Source organism: Populus trichocarpa, chromosome 6 (assembly GCF_000002775.5).
Source record: "Populus trichocarpa isolate Nisqually-1 chromosome 6, P.trichocarpa_v4.1, whole genome shotgun sequence".
Classification (NCBI taxonomy): domain Eukaryota; kingdom Viridiplantae; phylum Streptophyta; class Magnoliopsida; order Malpighiales; family Salicaceae; genus Populus; species Populus trichocarpa.
Window position 1 is genome coordinate 1,836,627 of NC_037290.2, and position 23,763 is coordinate 1,860,389.

Here is a 23,763-nt window from a genome sequence, read left to right on the forward strand (position 1 = left end):
AAACACTTTAAAAAACAACTATTGTTATCGTATTATTATAAAAAATGTATTATTATAAAAAATTATATTGTTCTCTTGGTTTTTCGCTTGTTGTATGTGGTTAATTATTCGTCTAGCATATTGTCAGCAGTTTAAGCGTTGCATCATGACGGTCGTTCATTTTATTTTTGTTCGATTTTCTCAGGTGATTATTATAAATATTTGTTGGGGTTTATGCACTCCCTGCTGATTCAATGAGCCCTGTCCTCCTGGTTGGGAAACCTCCCCGATCCATATCCATAGTAGGATCTCTTGAGTGGGCTTGGCTATCTCCTTGGCTGCTGGATCGGCGTGAATGAGAAATACTACTGAAATGCAGATAGCTTTAACTCCTTCTTCCTTCTAGTAGGACTTAATACTGCCAATTAGTGCTTCAATCGGGCTTTTTTTATACCGCTCCTGCTAGGAGTGAGTAAAAAAATTAAAAAATCGAGAAAATTAGAAAAAAAATAACTGAAAAAATCGAACAAAAAAAACTGAATTAACCGATTAAAAAATCACAAAAAAGTTCCGGTTCGGTTCGGTTTCGGTTTTCAAAGTCTGAAATCGATTGAACCGAACCGAACCGGTTCAACCAAGCCACCACTTAAAAAAAAAAACAAGTATAAATAGAAAGTTTTATAACCCTAAACTTACATTTAGCCGCCGCCCCTCCCTTTGTTCTCTGGCTCTCTGCATCTCCCCCCTCCCTTTGCTCTTTACATCTCCCCCTTATCTCTCTTCATTTTTCTTTATGCTCAGCTCCACGATTGTTACTTATTAGTTGTTAAGCTCTTGCTCCATGCTCCTTCAGCCGCCCCCTCTCCCTATTTTCTGTCTCTCATCTCTCAAATGATTTGAGTCAAATCTGTCTTATTCTCTTCCATGATCTCTATCTCTATCTCTCATCTCTCAGATCTGCATGTTCTTGGCCCAAATATTGTGGCTTTTGTGGTGCTTGATAGTTATAGTAGGTTCATCTCTCAGATCATGCTTCTGTGTAATTCTTTCCCTGCGGCTATGTTTGGTAATTGCTTTTGAAAATGCTTCTGGTTGAATCCAGTAATCATGGACTCGATCTGATCTTTGGTGACCTCAATATGATGAGATTTGGGTACATGCATGATGCTGGGAATTGCTTTCTATTTGTTTGCAAATGGTAGGCCTTGTAACATTCCCTGGAGAAGGAGTGGATTGATTATGAAATTAGCTTGAGCATCATAATTTCGGTTTGAACCGGTTTGGAAGGGGAAAAAACCAAACCAAACCGAAATTAATCGGTTTGAACCGGTTTTCGGTTCGGTTCGGTTCAAAAACTTAAAAAAAAAATTCGATTTAATTATTTATTTTGATTCAAAACCGAACCAAACCGAAAATGTCCAACCCTAACTCCTGCCTTCTCTTTTGGGTACGAGTTTTGATTGGGAGAACTTTAACTAGCTAGGACGCCCTGTTAAAATATTGACTTGTGGTTTTGGGTTGATAAAACACGTGTCAATTGATCCGGTAGTTGCTTGAGAAGAATGTGTTATGGAGCTTACACGTGGGAAAGAGTAGTGGTGACAGAGGGGAATTATTGTGTTGATTAACACGTGTTTATTGTAACTCCCATGTGTCGGAAATCTATATGAAGGGGGGGAGAATTGACAGCAAAGATTGGATATTACTTTTTGAATTTATTTTTTTCCTGCTATCTTATCTTTTATATATTTTTTCTCTTTATTTGTCCGCCAAATATTTAATTTATGGAAACAAATCTAATGAATCAATGCTCTTAAGACACCCATTGAGTATCATTAAATATATCTATTAGACTTCATTTGTTGTTTAATCGTATTAAAAAAATAAAAATAAAAATCAGTTGTATTAGGTATAGAATTTTTTAAAATAGATGTTATTCTATAAGACAATATTCATGGCAGTTTATTAAGATTTTAAATTTCTATTTCTTGGGGTTATAAATAAAAGGTTCGAAGAGTATTTTTGTTTATTTAGAGTTTGCCGTACAATAAAAATAATATAGTGTAAAAGATAGCTTAAATTCATATACATGTTTACAATATTTTAATATGAATAAAATCCGAAGTGAGATTTTTCAGAAAATTTTATTGAAAAGTTCAATTCATTAAAAGAATGAGCTATCTAAATTTATCTAGTCGAGATATTTGATTCTTTGATTTATTTTCATTTTAATTATCATGTGAAAATAGTTTTGTTTCTAAACTTGTACTCTGATTCTTATTAATAAAAAGTATTTCTATTCTAAAAAAAAACACGTTGAATAATATAGTTTTTTTTTTAAAGTGAATTAATGTAAATAATATAATGTTAAAACAAAAAGACATGCTTAATCGTCAAGTTCAACTGGACTTTCCACCAAATCAACGCTAGTCCAGCTACTGAACGTCCAGCTTCTGTGACCATGGGTCTGGGCTTAGTAAGTCTTCATCTTGAATTCTTGACACTGTTCTATTCCTCTATTCAGCTCGTGAAGGCTAAGGTCAAGGCCTGAAAGTAACCCATGTTACCTGGCGGTCTGTGGTCTAGTGGGCTTGGGACACATGGAATCCAATTTTTTCAGTCTCGCAAGAAAATGGTAAAGGGCATGATCCCCAGTCACAAATTTGAAGCAGCAAAATAATGGCAATTACGTGATGTACTGAATATACAATCTTAACAAGTGCTTAAAGGCAAGGTTACATGTACAGAACAGGCAAGAATGCCTAGCATGGAATGAATGGCTCGTCCAGGCTATAAAAAAGGATTGGAACTGAGCCTGATGAGGCCAAAAGTTTATGTTTGATATGCTCCTTGAAGTATTATTTATACGGCTATAATCTTCATTCTCCAACTTCATGGACATTGAAACTGCACAGAAAGAGAAGGTATGTTTTTGACGGAATAACATCACAAGCACTGCTGAATCTCTGTAGTAGGGAATCTGGATCTGCTCAATCTGTTACATCAAATACGACATTTGTCACGAAAAATATATATCCTCTAACTGAAAGCTCATACAAGTCAGAAAGTGGACAGATTAAATTCCATCACTTGAATCCAGTGCCCAAAAATAATCAGTTTCGTCTTCTCTTTTTGTTGAATTCTGAGGTTTTTTAAACTTCGTACAAAGGAGAAAGAAATGGTTCTTTGCTGAACAATTTCCTACCTAGAATAAGAACAACACAGGATCTGGAGGGGTTATTCAATATGACCAGAGAAATAAAATATCCCTCGAACAAGGCTTTATACCCAACAGCTGTGACTAAAGAGTGGATGAATTTGAGAACTGAGGTGGCTGGGAGATCATGGTACAGAAAACAGGACACAGATGAATGACAGTTTATAAACTGTGTGAAAGTGCATTTGTTCCATAAGGACATATTCCATAAATATCTTTCTCGAGCACAATTTGAGCCATGAAAGACAAGGAGCATTGAGCAGTTCAATAGTGAAACCTAACCACTGTGACTATAGAGTGGATATATACGAGAATTGAGGTGATAGGGAGATCATGGTACAGCAAACCGGACACAGATGATGACAGTTTGTAAGCTTTGTGAGAAATTGCATTTGTTCCTTAGGAAATATTTCACAAAGGTCTTTCCTGAGCACAATTTGATCCATGAAAGAAAATGAGCAGAGATCAGTTCAATAGCAATAGGGCTATATAATAGAATGCACATACATGAAGAAAAAAAAGGTCTCGAGGGACTCAAACTGAAGTTGATATACATTCATCTCTGTGCCTTACTAGCACAGAGTGACTATTTACACAATGGCTACAGTAGATTCCTAAATACCATCAAGCTTCCACCACGAGAATACTAGTGGTTCACCCTTGAAACAACCACATAATTTCTTTCTTCACTAAGTTTGTTCTTCTCTTTTTCAAAAACTCCTTTCCTCTTGTAAGAAAACCTCTCAGTGTCTTAATCTCTATCCTATTTGATTTCAAACAAACGAGATTATTTCTCCTCTTTTCACCCACCAACTCAATCAAACTCATCGAAATTTCATAAAGAATCACACCTGAGTTACTCACTCAACAAAAACACTGCACAATTAACAAAAAATTACATGCAAACAAGTTAAAGACCCTTAATGTAACTTATCGATTATCATGAAAAGAAGCACAAGCAAAAACCTCCATAATCTCTGATTAAATTCCATGACAAGTGGACAGCAATCAATCCACATTTACAAGACTTGATAAACAAATCAACGATATAGGATACAAAGGAGAAACCTGCAAATTTTAGATCAATCATTGAGATAGGAAATGCACCTGCAAAATAACAGGCAGCTTAGACATTCTTCAACTTGTTTGCTTTTGATGGTGGCCACTGTCCCCTCTTATTCATCCCTCGCTTCCGATCAAGCTTCTTCCTCCTAAGCCCTATCTTCTTCCCCGACTTCATCTTCATCTTCATCTTGTGCTCAAGCTTCAGCTGCAGCTTTGAATCCAAAGGAGTTTTGTCAAGAACCGCATCCTCCTCTTCATCATCACTTTCAGACACAGGTTGCCAACTATCTGGACTTGTCCCCTTACTGTCAGACAACGCCTTAACAGTCATTAAACCCTTTCCCATGGGGGAGCCTAAGCAAATTCCATAAAAAAAGCTTTGAGTACACCAATGGGTAACCTGCAAGATGAAAACCAGTACCAATCCATGGATTTCAGAGTATAAATAAAACCAAAAGTAGGCACTGAAAGGAAATTGGATGAGGCAAAAGCAGGATACCTGAAATCTACAAGTTCAACCGAACAATGGAAAATGCACAAATCGTGTTTGAAAGAAAACCCAAAAAGGAAAAAAAATTCCTTCTCATTTTCTTCACCAAGCCCCCTGTTTTCCCTTTTCATCATCTTTCCTAGAAACAGAGTAGGAGCAAAAATTGCCGATGGACAGGAAATTGGTACAAGACAAGAAGAGCCATTTGTAATTGTTTGCTTGCTCTTTCTCGGAAATCCTAATTTGCAATCACATAAACCCTCGATTAAGAAGGAAGGAAAGAAATAAATTGAAAAATATTTTTCAGTATTTGGTTATGTGATAAAAAATGAGCTAGAAAATAACTTATTAATATTTTATTTTTTTCAAGTTTATTAAAATAATGACGAACAAATCTTACAAATTAAAAAGTTGAATGAGAATGAAATTGAAAAAAATATAATTTCATAAATTATATCAAATAAAATAAATAATAATCAAAATAATAGAGATCAAATAAAAAAATAAAAAAAATAAAAGATAAAGAAATTAAAATAATAATAATTAACATTCCATAAATTATTTCAAATAAACTAAGTAACAATCAAAAGAATGAGGATCAAATTTGATAGATAAAAAATTTTAATAAAAAAAATGATAAGGGAAAAACAAATAACAATTATAAAAATGAGGACCAAAGTTAATATAAAAATAAAATTTTAAAAAATAAAATTGAAAAATAAATATTCAAAACAAAATATATATAGCAATCAAAAGTTTGAGGACCAAATTTGATATAATCAGCAAATAATATGACTTTTCTAAATTTTCCACAACTTCCGGAAAGTGTTTTCCGCCTAAATTTCCAGGAAAACACTTTCCTGGAAACCAAGCCAAATTTTTCTTTGACTGAAAAGTGTTTTCCGTTGATCAATTTTTCTAAAGGCAAACAAACACAGGAAAGTTTAGAAAGTGATTTCCCAAAAACCACTTTTCATGAAACAAATAAAGCCTAAAATCTAGCAGCTATGCTGCGGGCTGACCCATGATCTAACACGGAATACTAGCATATTAACTGGCGCTCCGTGAAAAAATATTAAAGCTATTGAAGATTTTTTTTATAGAGTTATTAAATCTGGTATTAATTTTTAAAAAAATTTATTCAATTGTTTATTAAATTTAAAATTTTAATTAAATTATATGAGAGTTAATTTAATTTAAATTAATTGATTTTATAGGTTCAAATGCAATCTTAATAATCAATAAAAATATAATTTAACTTTAAAAAAAACTTCAAGATGATAATTTTTTTAAAAAATATTGAGATAATGAAATATTTGATCCACCTAGCCCCCTCGTTACCCGGATCATGGACTCTATTCTGTTTAATAATTTTTTTATTTAATTATATAATAAAAATATATGCTTATAAAATTGAACACTTACTGAAGACAATTATTCTTGGAAAGTAAACAAAAATCAATAATATACTTATTTAAAACAATTATCCCTAGAAATTAAACAAAAATCAATAATGTAGTCCACTTCTCAATCAATCCGATATTAAATAATGAAATAAAAAAACAAAAAAAAACAATTAGAAGACCATAAATAAATAAAAAATCATATCTTATTAGTAGATAAACTCGTCAAATCTGTGAATCGGGTAAGTTGGGCTAATACGTTAAACCTGTGAACTGAGTTATGGACTCCACTAGAATTATAAATTTTTTTTAAAATTACTTTTATTTAGCTATATGATAATAAAAATAAATGATTATACAATCAAATATCAGCTTGGTACCAAGATTTTTTTTTAGATCACGATACCCTTATAAAAGGCAAAAAAAAAACTAATTATGAAATTGAATTCTTAATTAACATAGTATCCAAGGGTTAAAAAAAAACTATTTTAAAAAAGTTAAACTTGCCAGACCCACGAACCAAGTCAACAAGCCAAATCTTGAATAGGTCCATGGATTTTATAAAATTTATTAACGTTTTTTAAACTATTTTTTTAATTATATATAAAAAAATAGACAATAAAAAAATCAAGTTCAATTAAAAAAAAAAACACCATACCAAACTCTTAAACTAGGGTAATCTAAGTTACCCTGACAAACTTTCAAACCATGCTAATCTTATAAAAAGGTAAAATAAGAAGGAAACATGTTATAAATCTAAATTCTCAACTATCTCAGTATTAAAAGATAAAATTAACAGAATAAAATTGAAATAAAATCATAATAGAAAAGAAAAAAGAAAGGAAGCAAAACATTGTAGATTACTATTGTCATTTACTATGTAATGTGTGTGGTAAACAATGGTTTCCTCACACCATTTAATTTTTATTACTTTATAAAATTTAATAACATGATTTTTCTCTACTATTTTTTTAACTGTATGAGAAAAAAATAGAGTATAATAAAAATTAAGTTCAATTAAAAAAAACCCACTAAACTCATAAACTGAGGTAACATGAGTTACCTTGGCAAACCCGTAAACCACGCTAATCTCATATAAAGTGAAAATAAAAGAAGCAAATTACGAAGCTAAATTCTCAATAATTTCAATTTTAAAAGATAAAATTGATAAAATTAGATTTGAAAAAAACATTATAACCAAAACTAAAAAAAAAGAATCAAAACATTGTGGATTGCTATTGTAATTGACAGTGTAATGGGTGTTGAGTGAATAGTGGTTTCCCCCACATCCTTTAGTTTTTGTTATTTTATAAAGTTTAATATCATGGTTTTTCTCTAAAACTATATTTTTTTAATAATATAACAAAAAACAGACTATAAAAAAGTCAAATTCAATTTAAAAAACCACCAGATCTAGAAAATAGGGTAACTTGAGTTACCTTGACAAACTTGTAAAATATGACAATCTCATAGAAAGACAAAATAAAAATAAAAAAATTACAAAACTAAATTCTCAACTAATTCAATATTAAAAATTGAAATAGATAAAAATAATTTAAAAAAAAATCATAGCAAAAAAAAAAAGGGTAAAAAAAATATGTATTCAAGGAAAAACAAAATGTGAAAAAACATTATAGCAATTCACAATATTTTATATGGAAAGCTACGGTGCCTCTGTGTTAATGGAAATTACACAAAAACCATGTGAAAACACAAAAATACCTCATATATAAATCTTACTATTATTATTATTTTTTTATCTTTTTCAAGACTAGAGATGTATTTTTACTATTTAAAAAATTATTAAAGATAATTTTTTTTTTCATAATCAACATATCTTGATTTTATTGATATTATTTTTACTATACAAATAAATATAATACATGAAAAAACTATTATATTCTTATTCAAACTTTTAATAACTAATGATCCTATAAAAAAATCGAAATAACCCTACAACAAAGGCTTCAAATTTTTCAACCGTGGGACAAAATAGTAAAACCATCCCGGATTTCTTGCATTGCACCCCAACCATCTCTCTCTCTCTCTCTCTCTCTCTCCAAATCAACGCATCATGTCGACAATGGTACTTGACCTGAGACCCGCCGCGACAGTGGAGCCAAGATCGGACCTTGTACCCGACCCAACAGCAGTACCCACGGAAGACGACAACCTCTACAGCCGCTTCAAATCTTTGCAAAGGCAGCTAGAATTCATTGACATACAAGAGGAGTATGTCAAGGATGAGCAGAAGAATCTGAAACGAGAGCTACTTCGTGCGCAAGAAGAGGTGAAGCGGATCCAGTCGGTCCCGCTTGTAAGCGGGCAGTTTATGGAGATGGTGGATCAGAATAATGGGATTGTTGGGTCTACTACGGGTTCGAAGAATTATTATGTGAGGATTTTGAGTACGATTAATTGGGAATTGTTGAAGGCATCGACTTCTATGGCTTTGCATGGGCAATCGAATGCTCTTGTTGATGTTTTGCCACCCAGGCTGATTCTAGTATTTCTCTGCTTAGTCAGAGTGAGAAACCTGATGTTACTTATAATGTATGTGAAAAAGTCTTTTTTGGGGGGTTTTGGATTTGGGGTTTCTAAAATTGGTGATTTTGTGATTTGATTAGCTAGGGTTTGGTAAGTTGGGGTTAATTAAGGGTAGTTTTTTTTTGTTTGCTAGAGTTCGATTTTTGAAATTAGGGTTTGTTTTGAATTGGGATTCTGTGGTGAGGGTTCTGTAATTAGGGTTTGCATTTGAGGTTTTGTAGATTGATTAGTTTTTTTGCTCTTTTGCGCTGGAGGAGCTTCCTTGGATTGAATTTGAGGTTTTGAAAAGATATTTGTGATGAATAATTTCAAGACAAATAATAATAATAATAATAATAATAATAATAAAAACACAACAAAGAAGAAAAATACTAATATATTGATTGATGAGTAAATAAAAGTTTACAGCTTTTGTTTAACTAATAATACTATACATTAAAAAAAAAAAAAAAACTGCATGGAAAATCAATACTCCATTGAGAAATAGGTTTCCATCTTCGTGACCATAAATAAGCTCCTTAAAACTGATAATCTAGCTAGGAATCCTCCTCCTCCCTTGGCATTGCTTGGAGATTCTCTAACCAGTAGGTATCATTCATCAAGGTCTCGAGCATGTCATCTTCCAGAGCAGGGATAGCACTCACTGCTGGTGCTGCATTCTCAGGAGTTACCGCATTATCACCAGCAGGACAAACCCGTTCACCACCATTGTAGCTTGCAGGCTCCATCTGTTGATTTTCATTAGCCGACGTCATTGTCTCGAAGTTGACGTTTGCTGCTGCATTCTCAAAATAATCTTCTGTAGAGATATCTGCAAGCCCCATGATCCCCTGATTCTCGATGATGTTAGATTCTTCGGAGAGCAGCATTATAGGTTCAAAGCTGATTATTGGATGCTCATTGAAACTTTCAGACGCCATCTGTTGATGTTCACCAATCGTTGGTTCTTGAATGAAGTTTGCTTGCTGAGGCTGGAATGGCAAGACAGGTTCGATGTTGCCTATTGCCGGCGCCTCAAGCCCCATATTCTGAATACTATAGAAAGTATCTCCAGTAGCTGAGAAACCTCCATTGTCCTCATTTGAAACAGTTCCCACCAGAGGCAACATCTCCTGATTTTGGATAAGCAGCCGCGGTTCTTGATCATGTGCTGATTGTGCCATTGTAGGTCCTGAGTTGATTACCGCATCAATATTGACAGTTCTTTGAATAACTTCTGATGAATCCATCGACTTCCTTTTTCTTGATTCTTTAAGACCATGGTCACTGATCTTAAGTTTACAGATCACAACGTTTTCAGAAATAGATTCTGAACCATACTCCAGCAGTGTCCAACAACCATGCTGGTCTGGTCGTTGTTTGTTCTGGTAACGGAATCTTCTCTTCGTTCCTTTAAACTCTGTATTATCTAGTCTACATATCACTTCTTCAACACCGTCACCATGCCACGTACCGCCATCAGTACCAACAGTTCTACTCATCCTCTGAGTACTACTATTGAGTGTTTTCTTAATCAATATTGTGAAAAAATAGAGAGCATCATCACCTCCCTTGTGACCTGCGAGCTTGAATATTTCGCAGGGTGGTCGTGCTCCTTCTCCGTAAAGATTGCAGAGCTTGATCACATCGGCCTCTTCGGGGGTTAAACGTCCATGGACCTTGCGGTGTAGGTAATATCTGATCAATTCCTCGTCAGTGGGGAGGAACCTGAATCCTGGAGGTAAGCGAGAAAGAATGTCTTGCATTGTGCAAACAAGAACAGGTTTGTGATCTTAACAATGAGAAACGAGAGCAGTGAGTGTACTGAGAATAGGTTTTTGTTTGGATAACTAAGGATAGGGTGCCGTGATTAATTATATAGAGGTAGACAGACATGCACCGAAGGAAGAGGGGACGGCCAAACATGAAATGGCAGTGTCCAGCGTGGAAACGGATTTATAATTTGACCTTGTGAGCCAACTTTCACACGTGGATGGGTGATGGAGAGGTGAAGTGAAAGCATAAATAAGCCTAGCCGCCGCGCGTGTGCAAAGAAGCTCAAAATTATGATATCTTGATTATGAGAAATTTTATGGCTTTCGGAGTAATTGGAAAAAAAAAATACATGCAAGTGAGAGATAAATTTTAGGTGGAAAATAATTTTATTATTTTTAGTAGATTATAAGCTTTATTCTCTCTCTTTTTTTTTAGAAATAAATTTTAGATAGATATTCTTGGGAGGTTATAGGTTTTATAATTTTTATTTTTTTATATTTATCTTTTAATTTAAAGTGAATATTAAAGAGTAATTAATAGAATATTATATATTAATTACTTGATGAGCACCATCATGAAATTTTTTTATTTAGTGGTCACCTAAATAAATATACAAAGTAAGTGGATAGAAGAATATTCATAACTGAGGACTGGAATATATATATTAGCGATAAATTTAACCTTTTTCTTTACCCATCATTTAGCTGCAGAACTAGCCTGAAGGTGGTCTTCAAAAGCAGGTGACTTTTTGACGGCAAATGCATCGGCTACCTGCTTCTTGTATTCCACGATCTGTTCTGATTGACGAAGTTTGTGTTTGGGTGGGAGGTTTAATGACTTTTTTTTAAAGGTATAAATCACAATTTCTAAAAGCAAAAATTATATATATGCTTTTCATGGAAAAGCAACCACTATACCTCCTACCTAAACACACTTTACACTGGTATTTGCTAGTTAACCTGCTTGATTGATTTCTTCTCCGTATCAGGAAGTAATTACAAAGGTAAGACTTCAACTTAATTCCAACCTCTAATCTTTTAATATATATTATTTCTGTCATGGCTAATTACTACCTTAATTTGGCTGTGGCCATATGCTAGCAATCAAGATTTTCTTTCATTAACAGATTTTAGGTCTAAAAATCATGTGACTACTAGCCCTAGCTCCAAAAATTGTACGTTGGTTGTTGTAATGTTTACTATTTCTATATAATAATAACCAGAATGATGGCTCGTATTATATTATAAATTTACTATGTTTTTTTATCATAGAAAAATATATTAAGAAGATGTAATTATATAAAAAAAAAACCAAAAAAATCTAAGATTATTATTATATATTGAGCCGAGATTCAAAAATATTAAAAAGCAATGAAAATAAAGGGTCAAGTCAAATCCGGTGAACCTGTTTAATCCATAACTGAACACATGATACCAAGATAACTCAATAGAAAAAAATATAAAAAAATAAAGAATATTAATTTCTAAGAAAATAATTAAAAAAACAAAATTCACTAAAGTATTATCTCAAGTTAAATGTCAGGGATGTAATTAATAAATAATTTAATAAAAAAATAAAATTAAAGCCAACTATTTTTTTTCATCATAAAAAAAAATATCAAAAAAATACAAAACTTGTAAATATAGATTAAACTCACTCGTTAACTAGAGTTAATATCTTAAACCAGTTAAATTCTAAATCTCAATTCAACCGTTCAATTTTTTGACGGCACAAGCAACGGTTACCCTGCTTCTTGTACTCCACGATCTGTTCTAATTGACATGTGTAGTTTGGGTGGAAGGTTTAATGACTTTTTAAAAAAATGTATAAATCACATTTTCTAAAAGCAAAAAAATTATATGCTTTTCATGAAAAGCAACCACTATCTCCCACCTAAACACACTTTAAACTGGTATTTGCTAGTTAACCTGCTTGATTGATTTCTTCTCTGTATCAGGAAGTAACTACAAAGGTAAGACTTCAACTTAATTCAAACCTCTAATCTTGATTACGAGAAATGGATAATGCACCGAAGGTAAGTGTCCAAAAGGCAAACATATGGCAGTGTCCACCGCGGAAACGGATTTAATTTGACCAACATCCGCACATGTAAAGAAGCTCAAAAGTATATACAACAACAATTCATGATATCTTGATTATGAGAAATTGTATGGCTTTCGGATTAATATTAAAAAAAATTGATTTTTTTTTTAAATCTCATGGTTGATAATTAGTGAAAAAATGAATCTACAGTATTTAATTTCTTTAAACTTTAATCCGATCTCGCTCTGTCAGCAAGATAACCGTCACATCGGGCTTCTTTCTGACAAAGTATTGGGTTGAACTTAGAACTCGCATAGGACTCCTTTAATGCAATCCACTGACCTATGGGAATTCGGATTCCGGTCAAAACTCTATGTATTTCTCAAAACTCTATCGATTATACTAAGAATAGATTCTTTTTATATATATAATTAAGGATACATAGCTCCCTTAATATCAAGGTTGTCAATTTCATTACGTTTTGTTTGGAATGACCGAAACATTTCATACCAATTCAAAAAACAGAACAAAACGAAATAATTTTCATCTCATTTTAAATCTCGGTCCGTTTCGGATTTTTCGGCTAAATTTCGGCTGGAATGTTTCGGTTCCATTCTACATGTTCCGTTCCGGTTTTGAAAAGTCATTGAATCAAATTGAACCTGCTTCAATTTCATTAATTAAACCACACAATTATAAAAAGCTGTTTTTCATTACTATTTTCAATAACAATGATATTAATAATAATATTGAAAATTATTATTACTATTTTTATTAACAATGATATTAATTTTTTTAAATTAGATTTATCACTAATATATACGGTTTATATTTATGTTGTTTTTTTCATGTTTATACTTTGTAGGAATTTGAGCAAAACAATTGATGCTTTAGATCCCATTAGCTTTGATAACATTGACCTAACTTTATATTTAAAATATTTGTGTTAAAACATTTTACTTTCATAATATTTTGATATTTTGTTTAAGTTGAATTACTTTAAGTTAAAGATCTATTTAATCTTGACTATTTGAAAATATTTTAAATTTTGAAATTATATTTGTTTGGCATTGTGTTTGTATTGCATAATTTATAATTAATCTTGAATTTGAATTATGTTTGTTGAATATATATATAAACAGTACAACTCCGAAACGGCACGCCGAAACACTCCGAAACTGAAACATTCCATTTCAATTGAAAAAACAAAATACCTACCGAAACAGAATTGACAACCTTGTTTAATATATGAAATGTGCAAGTGTCCGTAACTTGAATGGATTTTGACCATCGAGGAATAATAATATTTGAAATTAATGGCATGTTTATTTTTATTTTTTAAAAGGTGTTGTTTAAAAAATTGGAATTTTTTAAAATTAATTTCTTAAATATTTTTACATTATTTTAATGTGACAATATTAAAATTAATTTTTTTAAATAAAAAAACAGTATTTTAATATATTTTTAAATAAAAATATTTTAAAAAACAATAATTACTGTAATATATACTGCACCACTAAATGAAGGTACTGAGTACTGAAGTGAAAGCATAAAGCCGCCTGGGTTGCAGCTATTATTCTTCTACTAACAGAATTTATGTCTAAAAATCATGTGGCTACTAGCCCTAGCTCCGAAAAATGTACATACCAAGTTTTTTTTTTTAATGTTTACTATTTATACATAGTAATAACTATAGATTTACCATGTTTTTTTATCATAAAGAAAATATAAAGAAGATATAAATTTTTTAAAACAAAAAAATCTAAGATTATAATTATTGAATCGAGATTCAAAAATATTTAAAAGTACTGAAAAGAAAAGTGTTAAGCCAAGTGAACTTGCTTATATTAGAAAAAATTAAATAAAAAAAAGAAAAAAAATTAACACGTGCCTGACACCATTATGCTGGATGCGTCGGTTATTTGTGGACGGGATGCCAAGATGCTTGACCATGTATCTCGAAGGGGAACTAATTACCGTCGGATCATGATACTGAGAAAGAGAACGGTGGGCATGAAAGGGAAAGGTGTCCGAACTCTACATTGAAATGGATTTTGACCTTGTGAAGATGCTGTTGACTGAAAATTAGACCTTTTATTACATGGTTTGCTTTTAAGCCTACAACGTTGGAAAAAAAGAATAGGATTTGATATATATAAATAACAAAGCTAAAAAATAAAAAGGAAGATATTTTATTAAGAATTTTGTTCGAAGAATACACCTTTATAACTCTTCTTTATATTTCTCTATATTTGTCTATAATATTGAAGATTACAAGTCTATTTACAAATATCAAGTTTTAAATAATTAAATAATTAAACTATTCAAACGAAATTCTAATCTACTAAGGAATCTAACATTTTAATTAAATATGAATTCTAATAAATTAATTTATTATAAATCCTTCTTCATCAATGATTCTTACATTAACTAGGATTCCTCATTTAACTAATATTAAAACTCTTAAAAACTCTAAATCCTAGTTGATATTAAACTTCAATATTCCCTTTTAATATTAATTGTCATCATTTTTTAATTTTTTTTTTCTCTTCATGATATCCTATCTTAATAGTATCGATGTTGTTTGTATTCATCATTATAAAAAATTAATGAAGGTAGTTTTACCATTATACTTAATATTAATTTTATTTTTTCAAACCATGTTTGTTTTTCTAAACCTTCAACTGGATTCATAATTTTTTCAAATGAGATTAACTTTGGGCTTCTATATCTTCAATTTGAGCGCTCAAATTCTATCAGAATGAAAATAAATGCCTCTGTAAACAAAAAGTATATTTATGGATATAAGATTTACGTACAATGTGAAAAATACTCGAATTATTACAATTAATGATAGAAATGTACAGTTTGAAATGTGTAATTCGTGGTTGAAGAAAACAAGAAACGCACGAAGCCACGAACCCCTTATAAAAGCAGATGACTTGCAACGATAGAAATCATCCCTCGCCTCTCTTGAATCCCCATTTCCTCTCAAACAAGAGTTCCCTGCATACAGACTTTCAATGTTCGTATTCTTTTTCCCTCATTGCCTACTTCCATTTTCCTTAATTTAGCTATATATTATGATTAGCATATAACCCCTCCATCCCATAATGAGAATCCTTTTCTTATTTACATGTTTCAATATATATATATATATATATATATATATATATATATATATATATATATATATAAAGTACAAGAATTTCAGTACTGCCATATAAATTTTACTACTCTACATCTCTCTTTGAATAGATTTCACACATATTTTTCCCACTCCATTTATTTTTAAAAGATAATACTCTAAATACAATAAAAGTGTATGAGTTGACATAATATTGAATGCTTTTTATTTAATCTGTGTGAAAATCCCAATAAAACTCTCTTTATAGGATGTAAAAACTTACTGATATTAATTATTAATTAACAAATATAGATTTTGATCATCTTCACGTATATTTTGACAGATGAAACAATTGAAAGGAAATACGAAGCTGTGGTTTGTGGTGGCAGCATATCTTTTGTCGACTGTACTCGTGGCGAGTACAGAAGCTGGGAACATGGACTCATTGGCAGAAGATCAAACTGGGAGGGATTTTATTAAGGTGTGCTAACCTTTAGAAATAACACTTAACACGCATATTATTTAGCAATGTGGGGACATCAGGCCTCCACAAGCACACAAATAGAAGATTATCTCATGCGTGATTATGCTCTTTTGGGTTCCATGCCACCTTGTGATGCTGTTGATAGGAAACTTCCTCACGGTTGCTTTTGCAACTTGATTAATTATTTAATCAAATTGGGTAAAAAGTGGTAAGAGATATAGTTATTTATTCCTCCTCTCTAAATATATATTTAGTATTGTGGTTTAGACGAGTTTTAAATTAAATTGCATTTGAGTTGAAATTTATGCTTTTGAATAATTTTTAATGATATTGTTATTGTTGAATAGGTTAAAATGATGTAAAAAACCAGAAAAATACATTAATTTTCAATCTTTCAAAAGAAAGTATATTGAAAATTGTCTAAACCGCAATGCTAACAAAGCAATCAGATCATCTATATAAAAAGACATAATTTTTATCATTTTAGAATTCGTTTATTTTTGCGTTTGAAATTATATTTGGATGCGTTTCAAAAACATATTTAACATGAAAAAATATTAAATTAGTGTTTTTTAGTATTTTCTGATAATTTTAAAGTTTTTATGAAAAAAAATATTTTAATATATTAAAAAAAAATATTTTGCATCAGTTGGGTCCGGCTGGAGTTTTTTTATTGTTGTATTTCTAGTCTTTGTGTTTTCCCAGGTCTCTTTTGCTTGGCTCTTGTCGTTTAACTGATGTATTTTACAGCTAACCCCTTGGGTTGCTGTTTTTGCCTTTTCTAGGCTTCAACTATTTTGCTTGTAAATAAATAAAAAAAACTTAGAGTTTGAAGTCCAGACTCCAATGCTTCAATTACTTCTTATGGGATAGCATTCATGGTAGCCTCTCAATAAAAACTCCAATGACGAGACTCAAGAAGGAAGAGAAGGTTTAGAAAAAGTTTCTTGATTTATTTGAGATTTAATTTCTTAATGCTGATGAATGTTCTACATTCACTATTTATAGCCTTACAATTAAGAGTTTTAAAAGGAAAATAATTATAATCATATAAATCAGAGATTCGAACCCTTATTGACTTGTAATTGGATTCTGCCGTTGATCCTCTTTTCATAATGTTAGATAAGGTTGGATAGTAAGGCTTGAAAATAAGATGATTCATCTTCCTTATAATGGATGATCCAAGGGAGTGAAAAACATGTAATTTGAGCTCTCAAATTCTATCAGAATGAAAATAAATGCCTCTGTAAACAAAAATTATGTTTATGGATATAAGATTTACGTACAATGTGAAAAATACTCGAATTATTACAATTAATGATAGAAATGTACAGTTTGAAATGTGTAATTCGTGGTTGAAGAAAACAAGAAGCGCACGAAGCCACGAACCCCTTATAAAAGCAGATGACTTGCAACGATAGAAATCATCCCTCGCCTCTCTTGAATTCCCATTTCCTCTCAAACAAGAGTTCCCTGCATACAGACTTTCAATGTTCGTATTCTTTTTCCTTCATTGCCTACTTCCATTTTCCTTAATTTAGCTATATATTATGATTACCATATTCCCCCTCCATCCCATAATGAGAATCCTTTTCTCTGACTGCAACAAGGTAGGGAGCAAATGCTATAATTGGGGAAAATCATGGCTGGAAAAATCCGAAACTGAACCCAAACAAAAAAAACCGAGCCAAACCGGTAAAAAGCTGAGTCAAACCAAACTGAACAGGAACTGATCGGTTTGAACTGATTTTTATTCTAAAATAACTGAACCGAAACAGATCGGTTTGAACTGATTTTTATTCTAAAATAACTGAACCGAAATAGATCGGTTTGAACTGATTTTTATTCTAAAATAACTGAACCGAAACAGATCGGTTTGAACTGATTTTTATTCTAAAATAACTGAACCGAAACAGATCGGTTTGAACTGGTTTCGGTTCGGTTTTGGTTTTTTTATTTAAAAAAAAAAACCAGTTTGGTTATTTTTTAAAAAATAAAAATCGAACCGAACCGAATAAAAAATGATCGTCCCTGTTGAAAAGTACAAAAGGATGGCTCGATCCTAAACCCCTACTCACCTTGGAAACCAATGTTGATCCAATATCCATATTATTTTCAATTCCCTATATATGATGTTTGAGTATGCAATATTGTCATATAAAAACTCAAAGTATTTATTTAATGAGTTTTTTTTTAATTCAATTATTAATATTATTTTGCAAAGCGAACTTAGCATAAATATTGTGGGATGGATAGCTTTATTCTATTAGTTGTGTTACATTTTTTAAATATAGTTGAATCTCTCTAAAAATCAGAATCTCTCTAAAAAAAATATTCTTTGTTACAGGGTCAACAAATTATATGTCCTACATTGATCTTTTCTTCTATGAAAGCAAGTGTTCAATGTAGATGAAAAGGGGATTGTCCTTCGAGATGAAGGCGTGCTTAGAGCTTAAGATGATATTTTCACTACGAAGTTGATGTCTACCTATGAATTTGATGAAGTTTTTAGTTACAGGGTCAACCTATCTTTTTTATAATGTCAAAGTGTTATTGTGACCTCCAATAACTAAACTTTTTCTAGCACGTAATATTTTTTTCTATTTTGAATAAATGAGTTCTAGATCTTCATGGATCTAACTCTAATGTTCTTTGTTATTATAGTTTTAGATCTAAATTATTGTTTCGAGTCCCTGTTTATCCTATTTATTAAGATTTTAAATCTCTATTTCCACCAAATCTAAGCTAGTCCAGCTTCTGTGACCATGGGTCTGGGCTTAGCAAGTCTTCATCTTGAATTCTTGACAGTGTTCTATTCCTCTATTCAGCTCGTGAAGGCTAGACTCAAGGCCTGAAAGTAACCCATGTTACCTGGCGGTCTGTGGTCTAGTGGGCTTGGGACACATGGAATCCACTTTTTTCAGTCTCACATGAAAATGGTTAAAGGGCATGCTACCTAGTTTCAAATTTGAAGCGGCAAAATAATGGCAATTACATGATGTACTGAATATACAATCTTTTAACAAGTGCTTAAAGGAAAGTTTACACATACAGAACAGGCAAGAATGCCTAGCATGGAATGAATGGCTCGTCCAGGCTACAAAAAAGGGTTGGAACTGAGCCTGATGAGGCCAAAAGTTTATGTTTGATAGGCTCCTTCAAGTATTATTTATACGGCTATAATCTTCATTCTCCAACTTCATGGACGTTGAAACTGAACAGAAAGAGAAGGGATGTTTTTGACTGAATAACATCACAAGCACCGCTGAATCTCTGTTGTAGGGAATCTGCATCTGCTCAGTCTGTTACATCAAATACGAATTTTGTAACGAAAAATATATATCCTCAAACTGAAAGCTCATACAAGTCAGAAAGTGGACAGATTAACTTCCATCACTTGAATCCAGTGCCCAAAAATAATCAGTTTTGTCTTCTCTTTTTGTTGAATTCTGGGGTTTTTTAAACTTCATACAAAGGAGAAAGAAATGGTTTTTTGCTGAACAATTTCCTACTGAGAATAAGACCAAGACAGAATCTGGAGGAGTTATTCAATATTACCAGAGAAATAAAATATCCCTCAAACAAGGCTTTATACCCAACGGCTGTGACTAAAGAGTGGATGAATTTGAGAACTGAGGTGATTGGGAGATCATGGTACAGCAAACAGGACACAGATTAATGACAGTTTGTAAACTCTGTGAGAAATTGCATTTGTTCGATAAGGAAATATTTCATAGATACCTTTCTTGAGTACAATTTGAGCCATGAAAGTGAAAGACAATGAGCTTAGAGCAGTTCAATAGTGATACCTAACCGCTGTGACTAGAGAGTGGATATATATGAGAACTAAGGTGATTGGGAGATCATGGTACAGCAAACCGGACACAGATGAATGGCAGTTTGTAAACTTTGTGAGAAATTGCATTTGTTCCTTAGGAAATATTTCATAAAGACCTTTCCTGAGCACAATTTGGTCCATGAAAGACAATGAACATAGAGCAGTTCAATAGTTAAACCTAACCGCTGTGACTAAAGAGTGGATAAATTTGAGAATTGAGGTGATTGGAAGATCATGGTGCAGCAAACCGGACACAGATGAATGACAGTTTGTAAGCTTTGTGAGAAAGTGCATTTGTTCCTTAGGAAATATTTCACAAAGATCTTTCCTGAGCACAATTTGATCCATGAAAGACAATGAGCACAGATCAGTTCAATAGCAATAGGGCTATATAATAGAATGCACATACATCAGGAAAAAAAAGGTCTTGAGGGACTCAAACTGAAGTTAATATATATTCATCTCTGTGCCTTACTAGCACAGAGTGACTATTTACACAATGGCTACAGTAGATTCCTAAATACCATCAAGCTTCCACCACGAGAATACTAGTGGTTCACCCTTGAAACAACCACATAACTTCTTTCTTCTCTATGTTTGTTCTTCTCTTTTTCAAAAACTCCTTTCCTCTTGTAAGAAAATCTCTCAGTGTCTTAATCTCTATCCTATTTTATTTCAAACAAACGAGATTATTTCTCCTCTTTTCATCCACCAACTCAATCAAACTCATCGAAATTTCATAAAGAATCACACCTGATTCACTCACTCAACAAAAACACTGCACAATTAACACAAAATTACAGACAAACAAGTTAATTTTAGTTATCAATTATCATGAAAAGAAGCACAAGCAAAAATCTCCATGATCTCTGATTCAATTCCATGACACGTGGACATCAATCAATCCACATTTACATGACTTCATAAAGAAATCAACTCTATAGAATACAAAAGAGAAACCTGCAAATTTTAGATCATTATTTGAGATAGGAAATGCACCTGCAAAACAACAGGCAGTTTAGACATTCTTCAACTTGTTTACTTTTGATGGTGGCCACTGTCCCCTCTTCCTCATCCCTCGCTTCCGATCAAGCTTCTTACTCCTAAGCCTTATCTTCTTCCCCAACTTCATCTTCATCTTGTGCTCAAGCTTCAGCTGCAGCTTTGAATCCAAAGGAATTTTATCAAGAACCACATCCTCCTCTTCATCATCACTTTCAGACACAGGTTGCCCACTATCTGGACTTGTCCCCTTACTGTCAGACAACGCCTTAACTTTCATTAAACCCTTTCCCACGGGGGTGCTTAAGCAAATTCCATCAAAAGACTTTGAGAGTACACCAATGGGTAACCTGCAAGCTGAAAACCAGTACCAATCCATGGATTTCAGAGTATAAATAAAACCAAAAGTAGGCACTCAAAGAAAATTGGATGAGGCAAAACCAGGATACCTAAAATCAAGTTCAACCAAACAATGGAAAATGCACAAATCATGTTTGAAAGAAAACCCAAAAAGGAAAAAAAATATTCCTTTTCATTTTCTTCACCAAGCCCCCTGTTTTCCCTTTTCATCATCTTTCCTAGAAACAGAGTAGGAGCTAAAATTGGCGATAGAGAGAGACTTACATGGGAGACCAAGAGTGACCCTGGTTGATGAAACGCCATATAAAGAAGATGAAGAGGAAATTGGTACAGAGACAAGAAGAGCCATTTGTAATTTTTTGCCTGCTCTTTCTCGGAAATCCTAATTTGCAATCACATAAACCCTAGATAAAGAAGGAAGGAAAGAAACAGTCCAATTAAAATCTATCAGCTAAACTGCGGGATGACCCATGATCAAGTTGATCTAATAGAGAGTTTGCGGAGTATGTTCAGCTACTTATTAAAATAATTTTTATTTTATTTAAAAATATATTAAAATATTAAAAATTATATTTAATATTAGCACATGAAAATATCTAAAAACACTAACAATTATTAATTTAAAAAACAAATTTCAAATTTTTTTTAAAATATTTTTAAAATACAAAAACAAATAAGATTTTATCCAAATAAATTTTAAAATTTTTTATATTAAAAAATAAAATAATTTAACCCATATTAATAAAAAAACTTATTTTTTAAAAATAAAAAACCAAATCAGGTTTTAAAATATTTTATAGTATATTTCATGTTTATAAAAAAAAATAATGAATAATTTTAATACAAATAATAATAATAATAAACACAACAAAGAAGAAAAATACTAATATATTGATTGATGGGTAAATAAAAGTTTACAGCTTTTGTTTAACTAATAATACTATACATTAAAAAAAAAAACTGCGTGGAAAATCAATACTCCATAGAGAAATAGGTTTCCATCTTCGTGACCATAAGCTCCTTAAATCTGATAATCTAGGTAGGAATCCTCCTCCTCCATTAACAATGCTTAGAAATTAGCAAACCAGTTGGTCTCATTCTTCAAGTACTCGATCAAGCCAGCATCCATAACAGGGATAGCACTCACTGCTGGTGCTGCATCCTCAGTAGTTATCGCATTATCACCAGCAGGACAAACCCCTTCATCACCATTGTAGCTTGCAAGCGCCATCTGTTGATTTTCATTAGCTGTCGTTGGCTCAATGTTGACGGTTGCTGCTGCATTCTCAGAATAATCTTCTGTAGAGAAAGTTGCAAGCCCCATGGTCTCCTCATTTTCGATGATGATAGATTCTTCGGCGAGCGGCGTTATAGGTTCAAAGCTGATTATTGGATGCTCGTAGAAACTCTCAACAATATTCTGGCTCCTTCCATAACCATCAAAGACAGCTTCTGACTGAAGCACCTTCTGATTATCACTGAAACTTGCAAACGCCATCTGTTGATGTTCACTAATCATTGGTTCTTGAATGAAGTTTGCTTGCTGAGGCTGGAATCGCAAGGCAGGTTCGATGTTGACAATTGCCGGCGCCTCAAGCCCCATATTCTGAATACTATAGAAAGTATCTCCAGTAGCTGAGGAACCTCCATTGTCCTCAATTGAAACAGTTCCCACCAGAGGCCGCATCTCCTGATTTTGGATAATCTGCCGCGGTTCTTGATGTGTTAATTGTGCCATTGTAGGTCCTGAGTTGATTGCCGCATCAATATTGATATTTCTTTGAATAACTTCTGACGAATAATCCATCGACTTCCTTTTTCTTGATTCTTTAAGACCATGGTCACTGATCTTAAGTTTACAGATCACAACGTTTTCAGAAATAGATTCTGAACCATACTGCATCAGTATCCAACGACCATGCTGGTCTGGTCGTCGATGGTTCTGGTAAAGGAATCTTCTCCTCATTCCTATAACAATATCTCTATTATCTCGTCTAGATTTCACTACATCAACGCTGCCACCATGCCACGTACCACCATTAGTACCAACAGTTCTACTCATCCTCTTAGCACAATTGAGTGTTTTTTTACCCAATGTTGTAAAAAAATAGAGAACATTATCACCTTCCTTGTGACCTGCGAGCTTGTTGAATATTACCTATGTATTTCTCTAAACTCTATATACTGAGAATAGATTCTTTTCTTGATAATTAAGGGCAGAGCTCCCGTAATATATGAAATGTGCAGGTGTCCGTAACTTGAATGGATTTCGACCATCGGGGAATAACACTCTAAGCACAATAATATTTGAAATTAATGGCATGTTTATTTTTACTTTTTTAAAGGTGTTGTTTAAAAAATTGGATTTTTTTTTAATTTTTTTAAATTAATTTCTTAAATATTTTTAAATTATTTTAATATTAAATTTAATTTTTTAAAAATAAAAAAATATT

The 23,763-nt window shown here is 32.3% G+C and overlaps 3 protein-coding genes and 1 pseudogene across 3 annotated transcripts in view; 1 reads left to right on the forward strand and 3 right to left on the reverse strand.

The window, feature by feature from the left end:
• Nucleotides 1-2,641: 2,641 nt before the first annotated feature.
• LOC7495668 (50S ribosomal protein 5 alpha, chloroplastic) overlaps nucleotides 2,642-23,763 on the reverse strand; it is an 83,812-nt gene continuing 62,690 nt past the window's right edge. Inside the window, exon 3 of the mRNA XM_052454278.1 lies at nucleotides 2,642-2,974. The gene's annotated coding sequence lies outside the window, so the exon portion shown is untranslated. The remainder of the gene's footprint in view (nucleotides 2,975-23,763) is intronic.
• LOC18109882 (50S ribosomal protein 5, chloroplastic-like) lies at nucleotides 4,323-4,956 on the reverse strand. The gene is made up of 3 exons (XM_006388112.2): nucleotides 4,899-4,956; nucleotides 4,714-4,767; nucleotides 4,323-4,615 (listed from the first exon to the last, which is right to left on the reverse strand). The coding sequence occupies exons 1-3, from the start codon at nucleotides 4,954-4,956 to the stop codon at nucleotides 4,323-4,325; spliced, it is 405 nt and encodes a 134-aa protein (XP_006388174.2).
• Nucleotides 8,195-23,763, forward strand: part of LOC7479634 (26S proteasome regulatory subunit 6B homolog) — an 83,075-nt pseudogene continuing 67,506 nt past the window's right edge.
• On the reverse strand, nucleotides 19,078-21,804 carry LOC18109881 (50S ribosomal protein 5 alpha, chloroplastic). The gene is made up of 3 exons (XM_024604734.2): nucleotides 21,575-21,804; nucleotides 20,948-21,307; nucleotides 19,078-19,412 (listed from the first exon to the last, which is right to left on the reverse strand). The coding sequence occupies exons 1-2, from the start codon at nucleotides 21,657-21,659 to the stop codon at nucleotides 20,967-20,969; spliced, it is 426 nt and encodes a 141-aa protein (XP_024460502.1). The 5' UTR covers nucleotides 21,660-21,804; the 3' UTR covers nucleotides 19,078-19,412; nucleotides 20,948-20,966.

Coding starts and splice junctions, on each gene's coding strand:
- LOC18109882 (XM_006388112.2), bottom strand. CDS start 4,956: ATGGCTCTTCTTGTCTTGTACCAATTTCCTGTCCATCGGCAATTTTTG. Junction 4,768..4,898: donor GCAATTTTTGCTCCTACTCT/GTTTCTAGGAAA, acceptor TTGAACTTGTAG/ATTTCAGGTATCCTGCTTTT. Junction 4,616..4,713: donor CCTTTCAGTGCCTACTTTTG/GTTTTATTTATA, acceptor GAATTTGCTTAG/GCTCCCCCATGGGAAAGGGT.
- LOC18109881 (XM_024604734.2), bottom strand. CDS start 21,659: ATGGCTCTTCTTGTCTCTGTACCAATTTCCTCTTCATCTTCTTTATAT. Junction 21,308..21,574: donor GGTCACTCTTGGTCTCCCAT/GTAAGTCTCTCT, acceptor ACTGGTTTTCAG/CTTGCAGGTTACCCATTGGT.